Consider the following 19,375-nt stretch of genomic DNA (forward strand, 5'->3'; position numbering starts at 1 on the left):
TCTACAGCATGTGTTGCGTGCTACAGTATATAAGAAAGACACCCTGCAGAATAAAGTTCTGTTGTATTGTAAAATGCCTGGGGGGATTTTTAAAATATAAACACACAGGGCAGATTTTTCAGATTGGCCCTTGAAAATCAAATACAGGAAAATGAGCTGCTCTTCCGGGGTGAGATTTTTCAAAAATGTTAGGCACAAAAAAAAAAAAAGTCAGTGCAATTTTATGCCTGATCCACCGTGCACTGAAAATGCACCCAGAGTCACACTTATGCTCACATTTGCCATGTACCTTTGCATGCCTGGCTCTTCAGAAAATCTGTCCCTGAAAGCTGTTGGGAAGGGCCATGGAGCGAGAGGTGTTTATAGTGAGCTCTGGCCCTGTAAAACTCGGTTTATAGAGAAGTAAAATGAAAGTCTCACGTTGTTACCGTGTGTAAATGGCAATTCCGGTTAGAGTGACCTTCTGTGAAATGAAAGCGCGCTAGAGAAAAGGGTGTGGGGGACGAGAAGGGGAGAAAGCCGGAGGATATTGAAGGGGAGGGAACAGGGCAAGAACTTTGTTCTCCACGACGGGTTTTTCCAAGTTCTTACACTTCAGCTAAAATTAAGACCAATAATAACAATTAAGCATCAAGCTCAATAGCCCAGCGAATGTACTTCACTCATGGAGAATGCTCCTCTCTCTAAGTGCTGCCTCCCCGGCATGTGCCCAGAAGCTGAAATCAGCAAAGTGCATGTAGATTCAATAATAAACAGTCAACAAAATCGCTGCTGCCCCACCAAAAAAAAAAAAACAACCAACCATCCAGCTTAGCGTTCACCAGTGGGTGAGATGATTAAAGATTAACCCCCCTCACCCCCCGCCTCTTGCCTCCACCCCTCTAGGGAGTATAGGCCTTGAAGCTCAGCAAATCCTTTCAGAGAAATATCTGAAATAAAAGACAACAGATAGGGGACGCAGTGAAGGCAGCCGGAGGCTGAGGGGCCAATAACCTCCGACGAGGGAATCGCTGCAATCTGGCCCGTGTTTGCTGATGATAATGCGTCTCTCCAAAGCCCTGATAGACATGGAGATGGCAGATTATAGCGCAGCTTTGGACCCAGCTTACACCACTCTGGAGTTTGAGAACATGCAGGTGCTGGCCATGGGCAACGGTAAGTCTGCCTCTGGGTTTGCTTTCACCAGTCGAAGGTGGGGTTGGTGGTAGAGCCAGCCAGTGCCTTCGGGAGCACAGGTCATCTGGCAACAGGCATGTAGCTGGTGCAGAGGGCACACGGGGAGCTGAAGCACCAAGTCGGAGGGGGACTTTTCCTGCTCCTGTAGAGAAGGGTTTCTGTTTCACTAACACGCCACTTGAACTGATCAAATGACATTAACTCAGATACCAAGGCAATGGAAAGAACCTGAACAGAACAGAATTTTCCTGCTCAACGTCTGGCCCTGGCAGACACAGCAGAGGGACTGGGAGCCCGAGCTGACAGCGACTGTCTCTTACAAGTCCCTAACCCAAGGAAAAGGAGAAGGGTGGTTCTTTACCTCCTTGCAAGGCAGGGCTTCCAAGTAAGGAGCTTTCCATGGCTTGATAGAAATACTGTGAAGCCCGAAGCTGGGATAGTGACCCTGGACAGAGAGCAGCCCCCCTAGCAGTGAAGTAGAATGAAAGCCCCAGAAGGTTTCAGTGCATCACACCACACAGATTGTAATACCTCCACATAGAGAGAAGCTGTTCATGTGCACAGGTTGCATGACATTTCTCTTTACAACAGGCTGACCGTAGCTAGCTTGAACCCTGTTGCATGGCATAATTGGTGTGAATTGAAACATATGTGGGGCTCTGAGCGGAAGGTTCAGTCCTTTAACTGGAAATAGTATCCGTGTCTTATAGCTGTGATAAAAGGGCACTTTCACCCACACACCCTGGGGAGAATCACAATTCTATCAAGATTTGCAACATTGTCCCACTGGTTATATTTTGGAACTTGTGAGGATTCCTTTTTATTAGACACTCAGAGACACAATCAATGAAAATTCCTCTCTGGGTCCCCCCAAGTCCTCTCTAAATACTGGGTTAATCGCTAAGCTAAGTATGCTGCAGAAAGCAACTAACTAGCTCCCAGGGTTACCAGAATAACATCCCTGCACCTTGGTCAGCTCCCTTAACACAAGCCTGCTATGGAGACAGAAACAGCTTTTACTTACAGAACCCTGTCACTGATCTAGTCTCAGTGTGGCTGCAAGAGAGAACTTCTCCTGCCACAAACCATCTCTATAGAGTTGGGCTCCCCGTGTATATTGTCCCTCTGCTCAGCACTCCATGGGGTCAGCATCTCCAGAGCATATGAACCCAGAGGGAGCAGACCTGAGTGGTGGGTGTAATCTGCCTGAAGTGGGGCATAGACTGTAACTACCACTAACTGCATCAAGGCTGTTCAGTGCATCAAGTCCCAGTACGCAGAGCTCCCCTCTCCAGTGCTGCCTCAAGCAGCTTGGCTAAGAACGCTGTCAGATTTTCTAGAGGTGGGAAAGACTTATTAAATCCCCCAGCCTCTGCCAAGGGGCTCGTTAGGGGCAGAATGGGTGAGAGAGAGAACATAATGGGTTATGCTATGGAAATTAACTCCATGGCCCTGAAATATCTCTCATCTGCTGTAACTCCTCCAGCCCTTGTTTGGGGTCTTGGTCCCACATTGGCACCTTGGCACGCTGAGCGATTTGGCTTGGAGAGTTCAGGGGACACGGGGTGGTGGGATGCACGGAGAGGCAGCCGCCTTCACGCTTCATCTCCTTGAATTGTGTGGAACCAGTTGACTTGCAGAGAGGTCAGTAAGCTGGGCCTAAGCTTTACTACTAAGCTTAAAGCCCCTCGCGTGGCCCTTGTGCCAGTCATCAAAGCAGGGCCGGCTCCAGGCACCAGCTGAGGAAGCAGAAGCCTGGAGCAGCACATTCTAAGTTCGTCGGCCAGCTTTTTTTTGGGTGGGGTGGGTGGCAAAAAAGGTACAGCTGGCCCTGCATCTAATGTATTGAACCCTCTCATCTGTGGGGAGTCATCACAACCTCTAAGGCCTAGAAAGCTGTTGAAGCTTTGTAGGGCCAGAGTAGACACTATCTGTACCGAGTTTGCTTAAATATGGTTTTAGCAGAAATGGCTGACAAATTCTACAGGGACAGCTCTGATTTTATCAACTGTAGCAAAGGTGATCACCTTGCAACAGGCCCTGTGGGGAGAAGAGGAGAGTATCAGCTTCATTTCCTCCAACTTTTCTCTTCCAAGAAGTTTGTGTGTTCAGGCCCAGTAGGAAAAATGCCCTAGAAACACTCTGCTAGTAACCCAGCCAATTCATCTGAACAGCTTCCCTCTTCTTGATATGTGATACTTTGGGGCCTTTGAGCTATAATGGAGAAGATTTAAGTGAAAGTCTACGTCAGTGGCTCTCAATCTTTCCAGACTACTGTACTCCTTTCAGGAGTCTGCTTTGTGTTGCGTAACCCCAAATTTCATCTCATTTAAAAATCAGACATAAAAATACAAAATACAGCACACTATTACTGAAAAATTGCTGACTTTCTCATTTTTACCATATAATTATAAAATAAATCAACTGGAATATAAATATTGTACTGACATTTGAGTGTATAGTATATAGAGCTGTATGAACAAGTCATTGTATGACATTTTAGTTTGCACTGACTTCACTAGTGCTTTTTATGTAGCCTGTTGTAAAACTAGGCAAATAGCTAGATGAGTTGATATACCCCCAGGAGTACGTATACCCCTGGTTGAGAACCAGTGGTCTACATCTTTAAAAAGGTTAACTCCGATTCTGGCAAAATTCCCACTCAGGCACCCACAATCTGCCTACCTAAATAACCCACCTCTTCTGTTTTGTTGTTGTTCTGTTTTGTTTTATTTTTGCATTGGACACAGTCCTCTACATTTCTGATCCAAAACTTCTGTGAAGTGTTCCTGTGTGCTGTTAAACAGACATTATGTTCCATTCCAGAGGTGGCTGCATTTCAATGGTAGATGCAGTTCATACCTTTTTATAGTTTTGGTGCTTCTAGTTTTGGAAAATGCTTTGGGATTGGTCAGGATAAAAATTGCTATACAAGTGTTAGATCATTTTCAGTGTTATTAGTTCCCTGACTTTAAAAAGGAATTAGCTTTTTCATCTTCTTTGTCCTAACTTCTGACTAATCCCCATTAAACAGGCATTGTTGGGACAGCCAGGGAGAGAGGACAGTCATTTAAGTTTCTGACACTATACAAATAATAATAGTTTGAAAATTATCCATCAGCAAATAATTCCGTTTCCGTTTCCAGCCAGTGAGAACAGGAGACTGTAAGACAGTAAGCTTTTTGGGGTAGGGACTGTTTTTGTTATGTGTGTATGTACAGGCCCAGCACAAAGGGGCCCTGATCCCTGATTGGGGTCTCTGGGGACTACTTCATTCATGTAATAAATAATGAGGTGATTGTGTGCAGCAATCTCTGATGTTTTTCTTCTCTGATTCCATATCTTTGTTTTATGTTATATATATTTGGAGGAAATTGACATATACTCATTTTTCTGACATGATTTCATCTCTGACTGTCTGAGACCCTGTGAACTGTCACACCAAGAGGAGGCATGTTTGTAGGCAGCAGCCTTCCTGCAAAGCATCACAGAAGCTACTAGCTGAAAGCTAACGAGACATGGCTCACTCACTCAGGGGGCAGGTGCCAGATGGGGCAGCACAACTATGAAAGCGACCCCTAAAATCCAGAGTATCAACGAGAGGGAACAAAGCCCAGAAGGGCAGAATGCATGAGGACCGGTAGATATGAGCTCAGAGAAGGAGCAAGTTCTTGGGTGATATCGAAAATCAGGAGGGTGATCTGGAATTAGAGTCAGAGATGGAAGCCTGTAAAGGGGACAAAGGCTGCAGGGAAGGACAGGAAGGGAGTGTAAAAAAAACACCTCATTAGCCCACCACAGGAGAGCTCATACCAGCTGCAAATTTCTCATCATTAACATGGCAGTGCAGGCTGATACTACAGCCCCCAGCATATACCTTGATCCAGGGGGCAGGGGACATTGCATGCTCCGAACGGTCACCTTTCCCTGCTAGAGATTGGGGGGGCGGGGGCTGCAATTTTCTCTGTTCTGTGTAAATTCAGTATGGTCCTCTCAATCCTGGCAAGATGCAAACACAGCCTGCTGGACTGGACAACAGCCACTTAGAAAGCTTACATCCAGACAGAATCCCCCTTCCCACCCAGCCTCAGCTGCTGCTGCTGTTGCAGAGGATGGATTGAGCAGACCCAAGGCCTTAGGGTTTGTCTGTATGGGAGATTTGCCCAGTTATATCAGTATAATTATAGCGATCTAACTAAACCACTCTGGTTATACCAGTATAACTCCCCCATGTAGACACTCTTATTCTGAAATAGGCTTCTGCTGAGTTTGAACAGCTTCCAAAGTGACATAAGCCAAACCAGAGAAAGGCCCTTTGGGAGCAGAATAAGAGTGGCCATGTGGGAAATGGAACTCTAGTGCTTTAAATTCACACCCCAGTTTATACCAGTATAACTTCCCCTCACAGACAAGCCCTTATTCAGAGATGAGTGAAGAGATGTTTTGGTGCCTGTATGCATCTCTCTATGCAGTGGATCAGGGGAACAATTTCCTAGGCTGTAGCAGTCCAGTTCTCTAGCCTCTCTGGAGCCTAGTTAAACAAACAGTCAAACAAAAGAAACTTCCCACAAGCAGGGCTTTAAACAAAGGGCTCACGAGGCTCCTTCAGCCTGGCCTCTAAATGAACCCTACAGCAACAGAGCTTTGCCAGCAGCATTGTCCTACCCTCCTCTCCGCCCCAGGATTCTGGCTCCTACTGCCAGCCCCAGCCCTTCCGTGCTCAGCCCTCTTAACATGTGCTGGGGAAAGGCCTAATTTGCCCAGCCTTGCTCCCAGGTGGATCTCTGCACTGAGGCAGCTGTGGCCTATACAGAGAGAGTGTTAACCCTCTTCCTGCCAGAGCCTGTGTGAGGTCTATACATCCCTTCACAACAGGAAAGGAAATGGTGGGTAGAATATTGGGTTTCTTCCTCTCAGACCAGACAGATTCTTCGTGGGGGTTAGGGCAGAGATTCATTCATAGTGCAAGCCCGAGGAAGCCAGTGGAGTTACCCCAAGAATGGGTTTGACCCCCAGGCCCCATGAGATCCAGTATCTGTCATGTGCAAGGCAGAGGTTCATTCAAACCTTTTTCAGGATTCCAGTTCATTTTTAGTTTACGCCCCCGGAGTTTTTGCTTTGCAGAGACCATGTCACTCACCATGGATAGTTGATGATGGCTTACTAGAGCCCCGATAGAAAGTCCAGCAGTCGCCATTGGAATCCTTCAGGTAGCTTTCTAGGGTTTTCTCATGGGCTCTGCTAATTCCTACTGGCCTCTATCAGTGTCAGTGTCAGTACAGCAGTGGGACCAGTCGAAATCTGAAGACCAGCAGACTCATTTCTCTGTTTCTATGGCCATCTGGAATCAGTAAATAATTTTCATCTGGCATTTCCATTGAGGAAGACAAAGGTATCTGTGCTGATACATGACACATGGAGGTGTCAGTCACAGTTACAGGGTTAGCAGCATTCGATGCCATCAGCCTTAAGGTTTGGTTGGCTCCATCCTTCCCAGTCAATGTTTATGCAAAGCTCCTGGGGGAGATGATATCATAGAAATCATAGAAATGTCAGACTGGAAGAGACCTTGATAGGTCATCTAGTCCAGTCCCTTGTATTGAGGCAGGACTCAGTATTCTCTAGACCAGCCCTGACTAACCTGCTCACAAAAACCTCCAATGAAGGAGATTCCACAACTAGAGCCCTGCGCGGATACAAATTTATATCTGTTATCTGTGGATATAAATCAGTATCTGCGGAACCGCAGGGCTCTCCCGGGAACTCAGCAGCAAAATGAGCAGAATGTGGGGCCACCTCGCCCAGGAGGCAGCGCCAGCAGCTCCTCCTGTGTGGCTGTTCTGCCCCCAGCCCCACTCCCATCCCTTCCATGCAGCTGTCTGCATCACTGCATCTCTTTTCTGGGGTCCATACAGCCACGCCGGAGGACAGGGCTGGGGGCAGGGTTGGGGGATGGTACAGCTGCACTGAAGGAGCCACTGGCACAGGGCGCTGGCTCCTGGGAGCAGCAGCCCCACATTCTGCTCCTTTCGCCCCTGCAGTTCCCGGGAGAGCCCTGCGTTTCCGCGGATACCGATTTATATCCGTGGATATCCGCGTCCGCAGATATAAATTTGTATCTGCGCAGGGCTCTATCCACAACCTCCCTAGGTAATTTGTTCCAGTGCTTAATTATCCTTACAGCTAGGAAGTTTTTCATAATGTCCAACCTAAATCTCCCTCCCTGCAATTTAAGCCCATTGCTTCTTGTCCTGTCCTCAGTGGATAGGGAGAACAATTGGCCACCCTCCTTTTTATAACAATCTTTCATGAACTTGAAGAATGTTATCATGTCCTGCCTCAATCTTCTCTTCTCCAGACTAAATAACCCCAATTTTTTCAATCTTTCCTCATAGGTCATGTTTTCTAGATCTTTAATCATTTTTGTTGCTCTCCTCTGGACTTTCTCCAATTTGTCCACATCTTTCCCAAAGTGTGGTGCTCAGAACTGGACACAGTACTCAAGTTGAGGCCTTATCACTGCTGAATAGAGTGTAGAGTTACTTCTTTTGTCTTGCTTACAACGCTCCTGCTAATACATCCCAGAATGATGTTTGATTTTTTTGTGACAGTATTACATTGTTGACACATATTTAGTATGTGATCCACTATAATGCCCCAAATCCTTTTTCCTAGGCAGTTATTTCCTACTTTTTTATATGTGCAATTGATTGTCCCTTCCTAAGTGGAGTACCTTGCATTTGTCCTTATTGTATTTCATTCTGTTTATGTCAGACAATTTCCCCAGTTTGTCAAGATCATTTTGAATTTCAATCCTGTTCTCCAAAGCACTTGCAAACCCTCCTAGCTTGGTATCATCTTCAAACTTTATAAGTGTACTCTCTCTATTACCATCCAAACCATTTGTGATGATATTGAATTGAACCAGATCCAGAACAGTTCCCTGCAGGACCCCAATCAATATGCCCTTCCAGCTTGACTATGAACCAATGATAGCTACTCTCTGAGTACGGTTTTCCAACCAGTTAAGCACTGACTTTATAGTATGTTTGTCTAGGTTATATCTTCCTAGTTTGTTTATGGGAAGGTCATGTAAGATAAAAAGTTCTACTAAAGTTGAGATATATCACACCTACTGCTTCCCCCCCATACGCAAGGCTTGTTACTCTGTCAAAGAAGGATATTAGGTTGGTTTGACAAACCCATGTTGACTGTTACTTTTCACCTTATTATCTTCAAAGTGCTTACAAACTGATTGTTTGATTATTTGCTCCATTATCTTTCTGGGTACCGAAGCTAAGGTATCTGGTCTGTAATTCCCTGGGTTGTCCTTATTCCCAGATGGTGGCTTGAGGTGTAATGTTCTCAGAGACTCAAGGATGCCCAGATCTGTCTCCCAAGTTCTACAGTCTCAGCTCTCTCTTTCTGGGCTGGAGTGCGCAACCTTTGCTCAGGTGGGGGGAGCACTGACTCACACAAGTCAATGGGGATCATCATGTGGGAAAGGGCTCCTTCACCTCAGTAAGGACAGCCCAATCTGTGTCTGACTGCGCTAGGGATCATCATGAAAGTGAACTGGCTGTGGCCTATCCTGACAACCCAGGTGTGGTGCCTGTTGACAGGAAGAAGCATTTAGAGCAGTGGGCTGAGGCTGCATTTGAGGGAGTTTGTCCACACGGTCCACCAAGATGGTTGATGCCCTCAGAGACCTTTTGGATTAATTGCTGCTTCTGGACTGCCAGTTGGAAACAGTGGCCCATAAGGTATTTTTCCATCAGCAGCTGGCCAAGAGGCTCTTATGCAAACATCACAATTACTATCTAGGGCTAGTCTGAGCTCTTTGAAGGCTAAAACCAGTGCAGAATGCAGCTGCCTCCCTATTAAATTGGGTGGCCTACACTGAGCACATGACACCTGCTCTCCAAGCACAGCCCTGGCTAGCTGTCTGCTTCCAGGGGCAATTCAAGGGGTTGTGGTCAGCACCACAAAACAGAAAGTGAAATGTGAAAATCCCCAGTGAATATTGGCTCTGTGCAGTGCTAGCTGTGAGCTGTGTTGCCACGAAGTTTGAGGCTGTGTCTGGATTCCAGACTGTTTGAATGCTAATCACACTATGTGTGCAGTGACTTTCATCACAGGGTCTTGATGCACTTTCCAAACATGAAGTATTTACTGTCCCCCTTAAACTGAGCCATTGGGTGGTCTGATTTTAAGGGGTACTGAGCACCCAACCCCCTAACTGAAGTCCATGGGAGCTGTAAGTGTCCTGCTTCTTAGAAACTCAGGCCACTTATTTGGGTGCCTAACATTAGGAATCCAAGTTGGAACATTTTGATCCCAGGGCCAGATTTTCCAAGGAGCCGAGCACCCCCAGTACGTGCATGCGTGTGTGTGTGTGTGCATGCATAGGTGCAGTAACTAGAGATGCTGCTGCACCCCAAGGCTTGAAGAATTTTCCATTATGTACAAGGTTTACAGTCTGATTCAATGGCTCTCAACACCCCCATGATACAAATTGTTCCAGCATCCCTGTGTGTGTGTACGTGCATGCCACAGGGTCCCCCTGGTTACCTCCTGCCTCCTTGGGTAAAGAGCAGCTTCTCTGACTCTTCATTGTCTCCTTCTCTTTGTCCTTCCCAACGTAGACACGTCTCCATCAGACGCGACAAACCTCAGCGCCTCCAACAGCATTGGGGTGAGCGCACTGTGTGCCATCTGCGGGGACCGTGCCACGGGGAAGCACTATGGGGCCTCCAGCTGTGATGGCTGCAAAGGCTTCTTCAGGAGAAGCGTCAGGAAGAACCACATGTACTCCTGCAGGTATGGACTGAGGGCACCAGGGCATCGTGCTGTGCAAGGCTCCAGCTGGAGCAGGCCATGTGCCATAGACAAGAGGGGGAACGAGTCTACCAGGAACTGCACTGAGAATCCCCCAAAACTTGGGGTCACTATTCCCTGTTGTCTCCCTTTACCCCACATCTCACAGTACTGACCTGTCCCTCCAGCTGAGGAGGGCTGGACACAGCTCCCAGCAGAGCTCCTCACTGGCTTCAAGCCAGCGGTCACTTGAGAGTAGCAGGGAATGATGGCCTCATTCTATGGGGCTAAGCACACTTTCTCTTTAACACCCTCACCCCTGCTGGGCTGGGGAGAGAGGCTGAGAGGAGCCGTCATTGCAAAGCAAGATAGAATGTTTCCTACTGCCGGGGGCTGAACACCTCGCCTCCACCACACTCCTAGTCTGACGGGCAGGTGTGGTGCTGAGTTCCCATCCCTCCGTGCGGGGCAGTGCAACAGGCCATTGGGATATTACTCCTGCATCAATCCCAGCAGAGTCTGGTCTGGGGTAAAATTTCCAAAAGCACCGAAATAATTGTAGAAGCCTACGGCCTATTTTTAAAAGTGACTTAGGCACTCAGGTGTGGGGGTGTTCAGATTTTTAAAGGGACGTCGGCATTGCTCAGCTGAGCAGAGCTACGCTTAACCTCTTGGCAGCCCGTTCCTGGTGGAATTTTCAGCCCGGAGTGAGGTAGCTCCATGCCGCCGAGGCTCCCTATAGAGTGCGTAGGGATAGTCAAGCACCTAAGAAAGTAGAAGCTGGCCAGCTGAGCAGGGAGCTGCCTAACCAAGCCAGGAGTGAACTGCTGGAGAGAGGAGAGGGACTTAGGGGGTCTACGTGGTTGAGCTGGTGCACCTGGCTGATGGGCCAGAGATAAACACCTCCTTCTGCCTGGGAATCCCAGCTGTGAACCCTCTCCTGGAGTTATGCACCTAAGCCTAGATAGCCCAAGGCCTAGCAGCCAGTACCACCTCTCTCTGGCTCCTGTTCATGTTCAATACCTCACTCACTCTCGCCCTGTATATCTGTGACCCTGGCTGTCCTGTGTGCAGATGCTGAGCTTCCCCCACCACCTGCAGCCAGCCCTCCTGCTTAGGGGGTAGCAGGCATCAGGTCTTAGGCATGCTCAGAGCATGCCTATGGGATGGGGCCCTACTGACAAGTCAGGCATCCCCCCACCAAGTTTGAGAATTCTGCTTAGAGGCCTCTGGGGTTTCAGTTTGAGCTGCGGCTCTGAGCAGCTTGTTAGCTGTGGGGCAGCAGCAGCACTTAGGCTGTCTTGAAAATGCCGACAAGCAGAAATGTGGGCACCGCGGGGTTTAGGCGGCACCCAAACTGCAGCTTTTAAAATGTCTGTGGTGCCCCCATGGCGACCATAGGCACCTAAAACCCTTTACAATTCTGGCCCGTGGCTGCCTAAGTTTCACTGAAAGTCAACGAGGCCTCAAAGTCCCTTTTGAAAATGAGACTGAGGTGCTTTTGAAAATGGTATCCTAGATCTCGGGGAAGCTGGCTGGGGAATGTGCATGGCAGTGTGGAGCAGAGAGGAGCCCCCGATGTGTGACAGAGGTGTAATCTGAAGGGTAGCTTGGAGCCTAGGGCTAAGCTTTTAAAAAATGGGTGCCTAATGTTAGACTCTTGCATCCATACAGGGCCAGTGCAAGGATATTTTGTGCCCTAGGCGAAACTTCCATCTTGTACCCGCCCTCCCCGCCCCCCGCCTTCCCTCCTCTCCCCCTGGAGCGTTGCTTACTATGAACTTTCAAAAATGAATACAGTAGTGTAAAAAAAAAATTGTGGCACCGCTTTTTGGTGCCCCCAAATCTTGGCATCCTAGGAGGCCGCCTAGTTCGCCTAGTGGTTACACCGGCTCTGCATCCATACTTAGACATCTAAATAAGTGGCCTGATTTTCCAAAGTGCTGAGCATCCAGCAGCTGCCACTGACTCAGGTGGTCACGGTGACACACTCAGCAGTTTGGAAAACAAGGCCACTTGTTTAGGTGCCTAAACATGGACTTAGAAGGCTACCACTAGGCACCTATCCTGGAAAATAGGGGCTTTAATGGAACACAATGAAAACAGCGCTCTCAAAAGCTAAACAACTGACATGGCGGGGGCCCTGTGTCCTTGGGTCCCCCTACACGCCATACTCACAGGTTTAGTAAGCTGACGTGATCAGCCAGCTGAAAACTATATAGCGAGCATGAGAAGTGCCAATAAAATCTGTACTGCAAACGGCTATTGACACTGTGCTACACACTAGAGCCATAAACAAGGGAAACAAGGGAGTGTCATGGACCTGGATATAGCAACAGGGAAAGAAGAAGTTGCTGTGGTTCGGCTCAGTGAAGATTGGGGGTTATACAGGGAGATGGGTCTGTTTGAGCTTTAGTGCAGTGTTGTGTGGTGATAAAGGGCGGGAACCTGGGGGTCAGGATGTCTGGATTCTAAGCCTAACTCTGGGAGGGACTGTAGCGCAGTGATTCTCAACATATTCCATACCAGACCACCCGTCCTCCAGGATCTCCCTCCTACCTAGCTGTGTTCTACTGGGGACCCCCCACTCATTTAGCAGTATAGGAGGGCAGGTTGGTTCTGACCCCCCTGTCGCTTGTGTGTGACCCTGCTGGGGGGTGTAACCCCCATCTTGATCAACCTTTGTCTGGTGGTCAGAGAAAAGGGCTAGACGTCTGGACTCCTGGCTCGTATTCCCACCTCTGCCATTACCTTGCTCTGCAACCTTAGGCAAGTTTCTTGGCTGCCACAGAAATTAATGGGAGTTGTGTGTCCGAATTCCTAAATTTTCCTGCGCTGCCTTAGCTGCGATAATTCTTCCTCAGTTCCTGGGGGAATAGTAGGTTAATTGAGAGCCTGATATTAAAGCAGCCCTGTAAGGGCCCAGCGTCAGTGTTCTTTCCTCAGGGTCGGGGGCTCTGCTCTGGTTTTGTGTCTCAGAGCACAGGGCCCCTGTGGGTTGCTCTCTCCTTAGGATCTAGGCTGTTGCAGCTGCTCACCCCCTTTTCTCCTCCCCAGGTTTAACAGGCAGTGTGTGGTAGATAAGGACAAAAGAAACCAGTGTCGATACTGCAGGCTAAAAAAGTGCTTTCGAGCAGGGATGAAGAAAGAAGGTAGGTGACCACGTGCTCTGTCTGTTCTAATGTCAGCCACTGGTTGGGTGTGACACCAATTACACAGCCGGTTTGGGCGCCTCTACCCTGCCAACGACAGACACCTACACACAACTTCACACAAATACCAATCCAATTATGTACACTTCCAGAGACACGCCAAGATGCTACAGACTCCAACCTGCGCACCACCATCTACTTGCACTCACAGACACACAAAATATTTACAGGCAGCCACTCCCTCCCTCCCTCTGACACGCACACCTACCTTGCACTTGCACATCCAGTGTAGCTGTATACACGTGTATAGGACCAATATCGCTGAAGCATTTAGAAAAGCTGCATAATGTTGGCAAAAGCACCAAGCTTCAGAGCCCGTTAGTTTGGATACCGAGAAGATCGCCACGTAATTAAGACCCTGAGTGCACGAATCACATCAGGTCTGATCAGTGTGAAATCAGCTGTCTCTCACTTTATAGCAATTATTTTTGAGGGGGTCGGGGTTGGCTGCAAGTTCTCTTCCCCTGGAGTATCTGATCATTCTGGAGTCCAGTGAGTAGTCACTGGGAATTGAGTAACCACCAGTGCGTCCCACAGGGCCCAGCAGACTTTTTGGCCTTTCCTCATTTGGCCTGTGCCCTAAACTAGAGGATAGGTTACCTAGTTGATTGCCAACTACTTAAGGCCTTCTCTGCAATGGAGAATTGTTTCAGTAGAATACTACAGAGCCTATACTGGCATAGCCACCTAGTGTAGACACAGTGTACACCAACAAGAGGAGTTTTGTTGCTTGGGGTGTGGTTTTTTTCACACCCCTGACTGACACATTTATGCCAATATAAGTTTTAAGTTTAAACCAAGCCTAAAGTGTGACTTTAAATCAATATAGTTATACTGCTCTAAATCCCTGTGTGGACACTCTTATTCCAGTAAATCTTTGGTTTAGCTTATGTCACTTGGGAAGCTAAACCAAAAAAGGGTACTTCTGTAGTGGAATAAAAGTATCCACAAAGGGAGTTATACTTGTATAGCTGTATAACTAGTAAAACTTTCCCGTGTAGACAAGACCTCAGTAGTGTTTTGTATATGCTTCTTTCTGGGATGAGTCACTAGTCCTTGCTCTTTGGCACTGAACTTATTCTGCTGATGAGGGAACATGAGGGTCTCCATTTGGAGGAGACAGACATTTTTGTTTTTCAAAACACTGGCCAATAATTTTTTATGTCATGGCAAAGTTTGAAAACTCTTGATCCTCCTGCCCTGAATAGGGATTGGTGCAAAGGGCTATTTTCAATAAAGGGCATTTCTGAATGAATTGCCTGCTATATTTTTTTATCCTGAAGAAGTGCTGGTGGCTTTTACATAAGGAACAAATAACCAGGGACATTTTACACACTGAGAGAAGTGCCTTTTCACAAGTTTACCAAAAAGCAAAACTTTATTCATTTTTGCTCAAAATTTTCATTAGTACCCAGAGAATTATGCACAGTGTGGGGCATACTGAGGGAACCAGCAAAAGGCCCATGTACCACTTAACTCCCACTTAATCCCAAGTGGCGCATAGATCCCATGTTGGCCTTCTGCACAGAGATTAATGTCGCTCTATACACAGACAATGGCAAAATGTCCACTCCAAAATGGTGCATTTCCACCTTTAAGAAAGACCCTGGTGGAAAGTGCTGATAATTCACCCCCAGTAAAATGTGTGAATGGTCATCAAAATATCCACTGCCAGGTGTGGCTACTCACCACAGCCTCGCTTTGCTCCACATGCTCCCTGCACAGCTACCTTTGGGGCCTCTGCAGTGTTTCCTGCATCTGTAACACAGACATGATGGGCCAGTCAGTGGCGTAACATCAGAGATGAATTTGTCACAACTTAAAACCCAAAGTTCTCCTGATTCCAGCTTGTGTCCTCTCTGCCCTCAGCCTGTTGAATAAAGCAACCTCCCAGGATAACAGACACCTCAAGCTGCTGCAGGCAAAACATGGGCTCTTTGAGAACACCCTAACCCTGCCTTCCATGAGGAACATTTCTCCCCATACTAATAGGGACTAGACATTGCCAAGAGCTTGCCTTAATTTTGCCTGAAGGACAGAGGAATCCTCTCTCTTTAGAGCCTACTCATCTTGTGCTCGAAGCTCTGCTTGTGTCTGTTAATATTCAATAGAAGTTACATTAGGTCCATGACCAGCTAATACTGAGCAAACATTTAGAAAACATCCTGGTGTGACTGAACCCGGGGCCTGGCCACTGATAATGAGCAACGTAACCTTGAGAGCTCCTATTTACAGCTGCTGACTGCAGGGCTTTTATTTCAGCCGAGCCCAGTTATTGCTTTTTATCAGACTGAATTATACATTCAGAAAATATAAATCCAGGGAGCCACAAGCATTGTGCAGTGATTTTGGTGATACAGTGGATCGATAGCCTCTTCTAGCAGATTGCTCGGATGACTGTATCTCTTCCAGCATAGTTTGCCTACCATGGGTCACAATCAGCACATGTGCCTTTCAGCAGATACTGGAATTCACCTCCTCAGCATTATTGCTCCAACAGCAGCGGACACCCCTTAGACTTCCAGCCTAAGCCCTTCAGAGGAACAAACCAACCAGGGAGATGTATGAGAGAGACTCTTCAGTCTCAGATATTCTGTGTCATACCTAACTGAGAGCTTAGATACTCTAGCAATAGTCGCTGCAAGATGCACAGTAACTATTTGTCGTCACACCATCATTGTTTCCTTTATCATTGTAGCATACAGGTGGTTCCCCAAAACACGATTGTACATCTCTATGCTGCATGAAGGCAAAGCCGTATTGGTCACATTTTCAAAGGCTTCCGAAGTTATGTCCACAAAATAATTTGCACCCAGCTTTTGTGTGTACAGATTGAATAGCTGGGTGCATGATGGACAGTTGTCACAAGTCATGGGTGGGGGGAGGGTTGTGAGTGTTAACAAGGCACATGGACATTTTTCATGCATGGCTTAAGAGGTTCCTTTAAAAAACTGGCACTATAGCATGGGACCAAGTGAAGACACCCATTTCTGCACTTGGGAGCAGCTCCACTACCCATGAGTCACTGGGGGGCTTTCCATTGATCTCAATGAGCATTGGCTCAAGCACTTATACTCCAAAATAGCTCAGTACTCAGATGTTTTAGGCACCCAGGAGAGCCCAAATGTTGAATTATGCGCTACATTTTGGTCACCGATGTTTGAAAATCAGGCTCCTCATGTTTAAAACTTGATTCAGCCGCATCCTGGCCTGCCTCCCACACTGTGTAGCTGTGAAACCTTGGCTAAGGAAAGCCGAGGATTTAGTGTGTAAAGGTAACACCAACGGCATGTGAGGGCGTTTGGTAAACACATTCCTGACTGAGCTTTAGCTGACCCCAAATCCTTCCTTGCAGCTGTACAGAACGAACGTGATCGAATCAGCACCCGGCGATCCAGCTATGAAGACAGCAGCTTGCCTTCCATCAACGTCTTACTGCAGGCAGAAGTCCTTGCACAACAGGTACCTCTTCTTTCTTCTAACGCATCAGGTGCAAAGTTTTCAGTAGAGCCAGGTGAATAATCCATCACTGATGCTAGGGTTACCGCCTGGGGCGGGGTGGGGGATTGTTACTTATCTGCAGACTGAACACCATTTTTCTCAAAGGTGGCTGTTACTTGAAACCGTTCATGGTATAATTGTTGGTCTGGAGCTGATCTGTGAACAGGGTTGCTGCAAGTACTTGACATTTCAGCTATGTTGACTGGACACGAAAGGCCACATCCTCAGCTGACGTAAGGTGGTGAAGCTTCACTGAAGTCAATGGAGCCATGCTGACTCTCACTCAACAAGATTATAGGCAGCAGAATTAAAATAAATAAAAAAGGAAGCACTTCACACAATGCACCGTCAACCTGTGGAACTCGTTGCCAGGGGACGTTGTGTCAGCCAAAAGTATAACTGGGTTCAAAAAACAATTAGAGAAGTTCATGGAGGATAGGTCCATCAGTGGCTATTAGTCAAGATTGTCAGGGACGCAACCCCATGCTCAAGTGTCCATAGATCTCCAACTGTGAGAAGCTAGAACTGGACAAAAGGGGAAGGATCATTCAAAATTGCCCTATTCTGTTCAGGCCCTTTGAAGTATCCAGCCACTGTCAGACACAGGTTACTGGGTTAGATGGTCTGATGGGTTAGATGATACTGGGTTAGATGGACCCAGTATGGCCATTCTTATGTTCTTAAACCATCTGGTGCGTAGGTCATATGGTATGTTTCTATTCCCTGTTTAGACAAGAATAAATCTTGGAATCAGGCTTCCGGTGCAACTACTTGTGATTATGAATTCAAGGTTTGCTTTATGCAAATATTTTCACCAACGTTTGCTTAAAATTCTTTGTTTCTGTAAACATTCCTGCCAGGACACTCATTTGCTAGAATATTCACAGAAAGGGGCCCAGGAAGAGGAAGCAAATTTGTTTAAGAATTTGAATAAATAGCCATAGGCTTAAAAAATTGACTTTGTCTGGGATAAACTGAGCCCCAGAATTCCAAGAAAGGCAAACACTAGGGATGTTCCTATCAGGCCTCCAGGTCAGAAAGCATTTCACACAATCTCCTCGCCATCAGACAGCCTGAATCGAAAGCACTGGCAATATCCAGCTGTGCAGCCTTAAATCCAGTGACATAACGCAAGGAAACCATTCAAACCATTACCACTGCAATGCAAGGAAGGTCATCTTACAAGACCATGCATCACCCAGCCCATCTCAGACTTGGTCGCCGTAAGCACACTCCCTGCCCTCCCTGCTCTGCCAATGATGCCAACCTGAATCCATCCAGGGTCTTTATCTCCTTTGATAGGCATCCTTGTGCCATGTTGCTGCTTAGACTTGGAATGAGCTTCCCAAATCTCCAAGCCAAACCACCTCCCTCACCTCATTCAACTCTCTCCTAAGAAGGACCGGAGGGAGAATAGGTAAGAAAGGAGAAAGGGGGAAATTAACAGAAGCATTAAGGCATTTCTAAGCACAGCGGGATGACAATTTTTGTCCAAATTTTTTTTTGCTGATAAATGCAGATTTGGGTTGACTGAAATATTTCATACGTTTGTGTCAAATTTGCCATATGGTTTCAGGCAAACCAACAAACAAAAACAACCCTGCCAAAACAAAACCAAAACATTCTGAAAAAATTGAAATTTAATTTCAATTTTTTCAATTTGAAATGACTTTTTGTTTTGAAATGTAATTCCATTTCATTTAAAACACCTATAAAAACTTTGTAAACGCTTGAAAATGAACAAAATGTTTAATTCGAACTGAAACTATTTTTTTCCTTATTTTTTGGTTTACCAAAATATTTGAAAACTTTTCATTTCAGGACAGTTTGAAACAATGTTTTGGTTTGTTTTTCGGAATGGCCAGCAAACCGGAAAATCACATTATTTACACAGCTCCATGTCCAAGCTTTAGGGCTTGATCCTGAGACGTGCTGAGCATTCCTGGCTTCAAAGGGAGTTGAGGGCATTCAGGAGCCCAACGGAGTGCTCAGCAGCCTACAGGATCGAGGCCCCAGTGAGTAACCATGTGATCTTTTAATTTTCCCCCTTGTCCTTCCTTTCCTCATCGCCCACCTCCTGTCTGCTGATACACTCAGTGGTGTATTGGGTAGAATGTCTGGCCAAGATTTTCTAAAGTCACTAGTGATTTGGGGTGTCTCTGTCTCAGCTTCCAGGTGCCCAACGGGAGACGATTTTCAAAGTCAGGTGCCCAACTGATTTTTCTTAGCATAAATCCAATGCTACCCAAATCACGAGTCCTTTCTGAAAATCTGGGCCCATGCCTTACTTAGCTCATTCTGCGAGGCTCCTAGCACATTTATGGGCCCTGTAAAGATAACCTCGCACTCTGCTGCAAGGTGAGATAAGGGTCCTCTGGCCACGAGGCTTGCAAGGGAAGAGCATTTTACAATGAGACTGGATGTTCTGAAGCTGCATGCTCCTTTGTTGAGTCAGGTCTCCTGATAAAGCCAGCAGCCCCGAAGAAACTCATCGAGACTGCTCCATTCCAGCAGAGCACATACAGACTCATTAAACACTGGGGACCCTAGCATGCTAATCGGTAACTTATATATGCCTCGCTAATTAGAACAAGATATTGCTGAGGAGCCGCTTTCTCTGGGATCTCAGGTCACTCACCCAGAGGTCTGTGTTTATTTGCTAAGCCTTC

At 46.9% G+C, this 19,375-nt stretch overlaps 1 protein-coding gene across 2 annotated transcripts in view; it reads left to right on the forward strand.

The window, feature by feature from the left end:
* HNF4A (hepatocyte nuclear factor 4 alpha) overlaps positions 1–19,375 on the forward strand; it is a 69,188-nt gene that overhangs the window by 34,195 nt on the left and 15,618 nt on the right. Inside the window, exons 1-4 of one of the 2 annotated variants that reach the window (XM_044985457.1) lie at positions 941–1,155; positions 9,822–9,996; positions 13,051–13,145; positions 16,561–16,667. In XM_044985457.1, the coding sequence (XP_044841392.1) occupies positions 1,035–1,155; positions 9,822–9,996; positions 13,051–13,145; positions 16,561–16,667 (498 nt within the window). In that variant the 5' untranslated portion in view covers positions 941–1,034. Of the gene's footprint in view, positions 1–940; positions 1,156–9,821; positions 9,997–13,050; positions 13,146–16,560; positions 16,668–19,375 lie in introns of those variants that run through there. The other variant, XM_044985458.1, reaches the window with a different exon arrangement.

Source organism: Mauremys mutica, chromosome 13 (genome assembly GCF_020497125.1).
Source record: "Mauremys mutica isolate MM-2020 ecotype Southern chromosome 13, ASM2049712v1, whole genome shotgun sequence".
Lineage (NCBI taxonomy): Eukaryota > Metazoa > Chordata > Testudines > Geoemydidae > Mauremys > Mauremys mutica.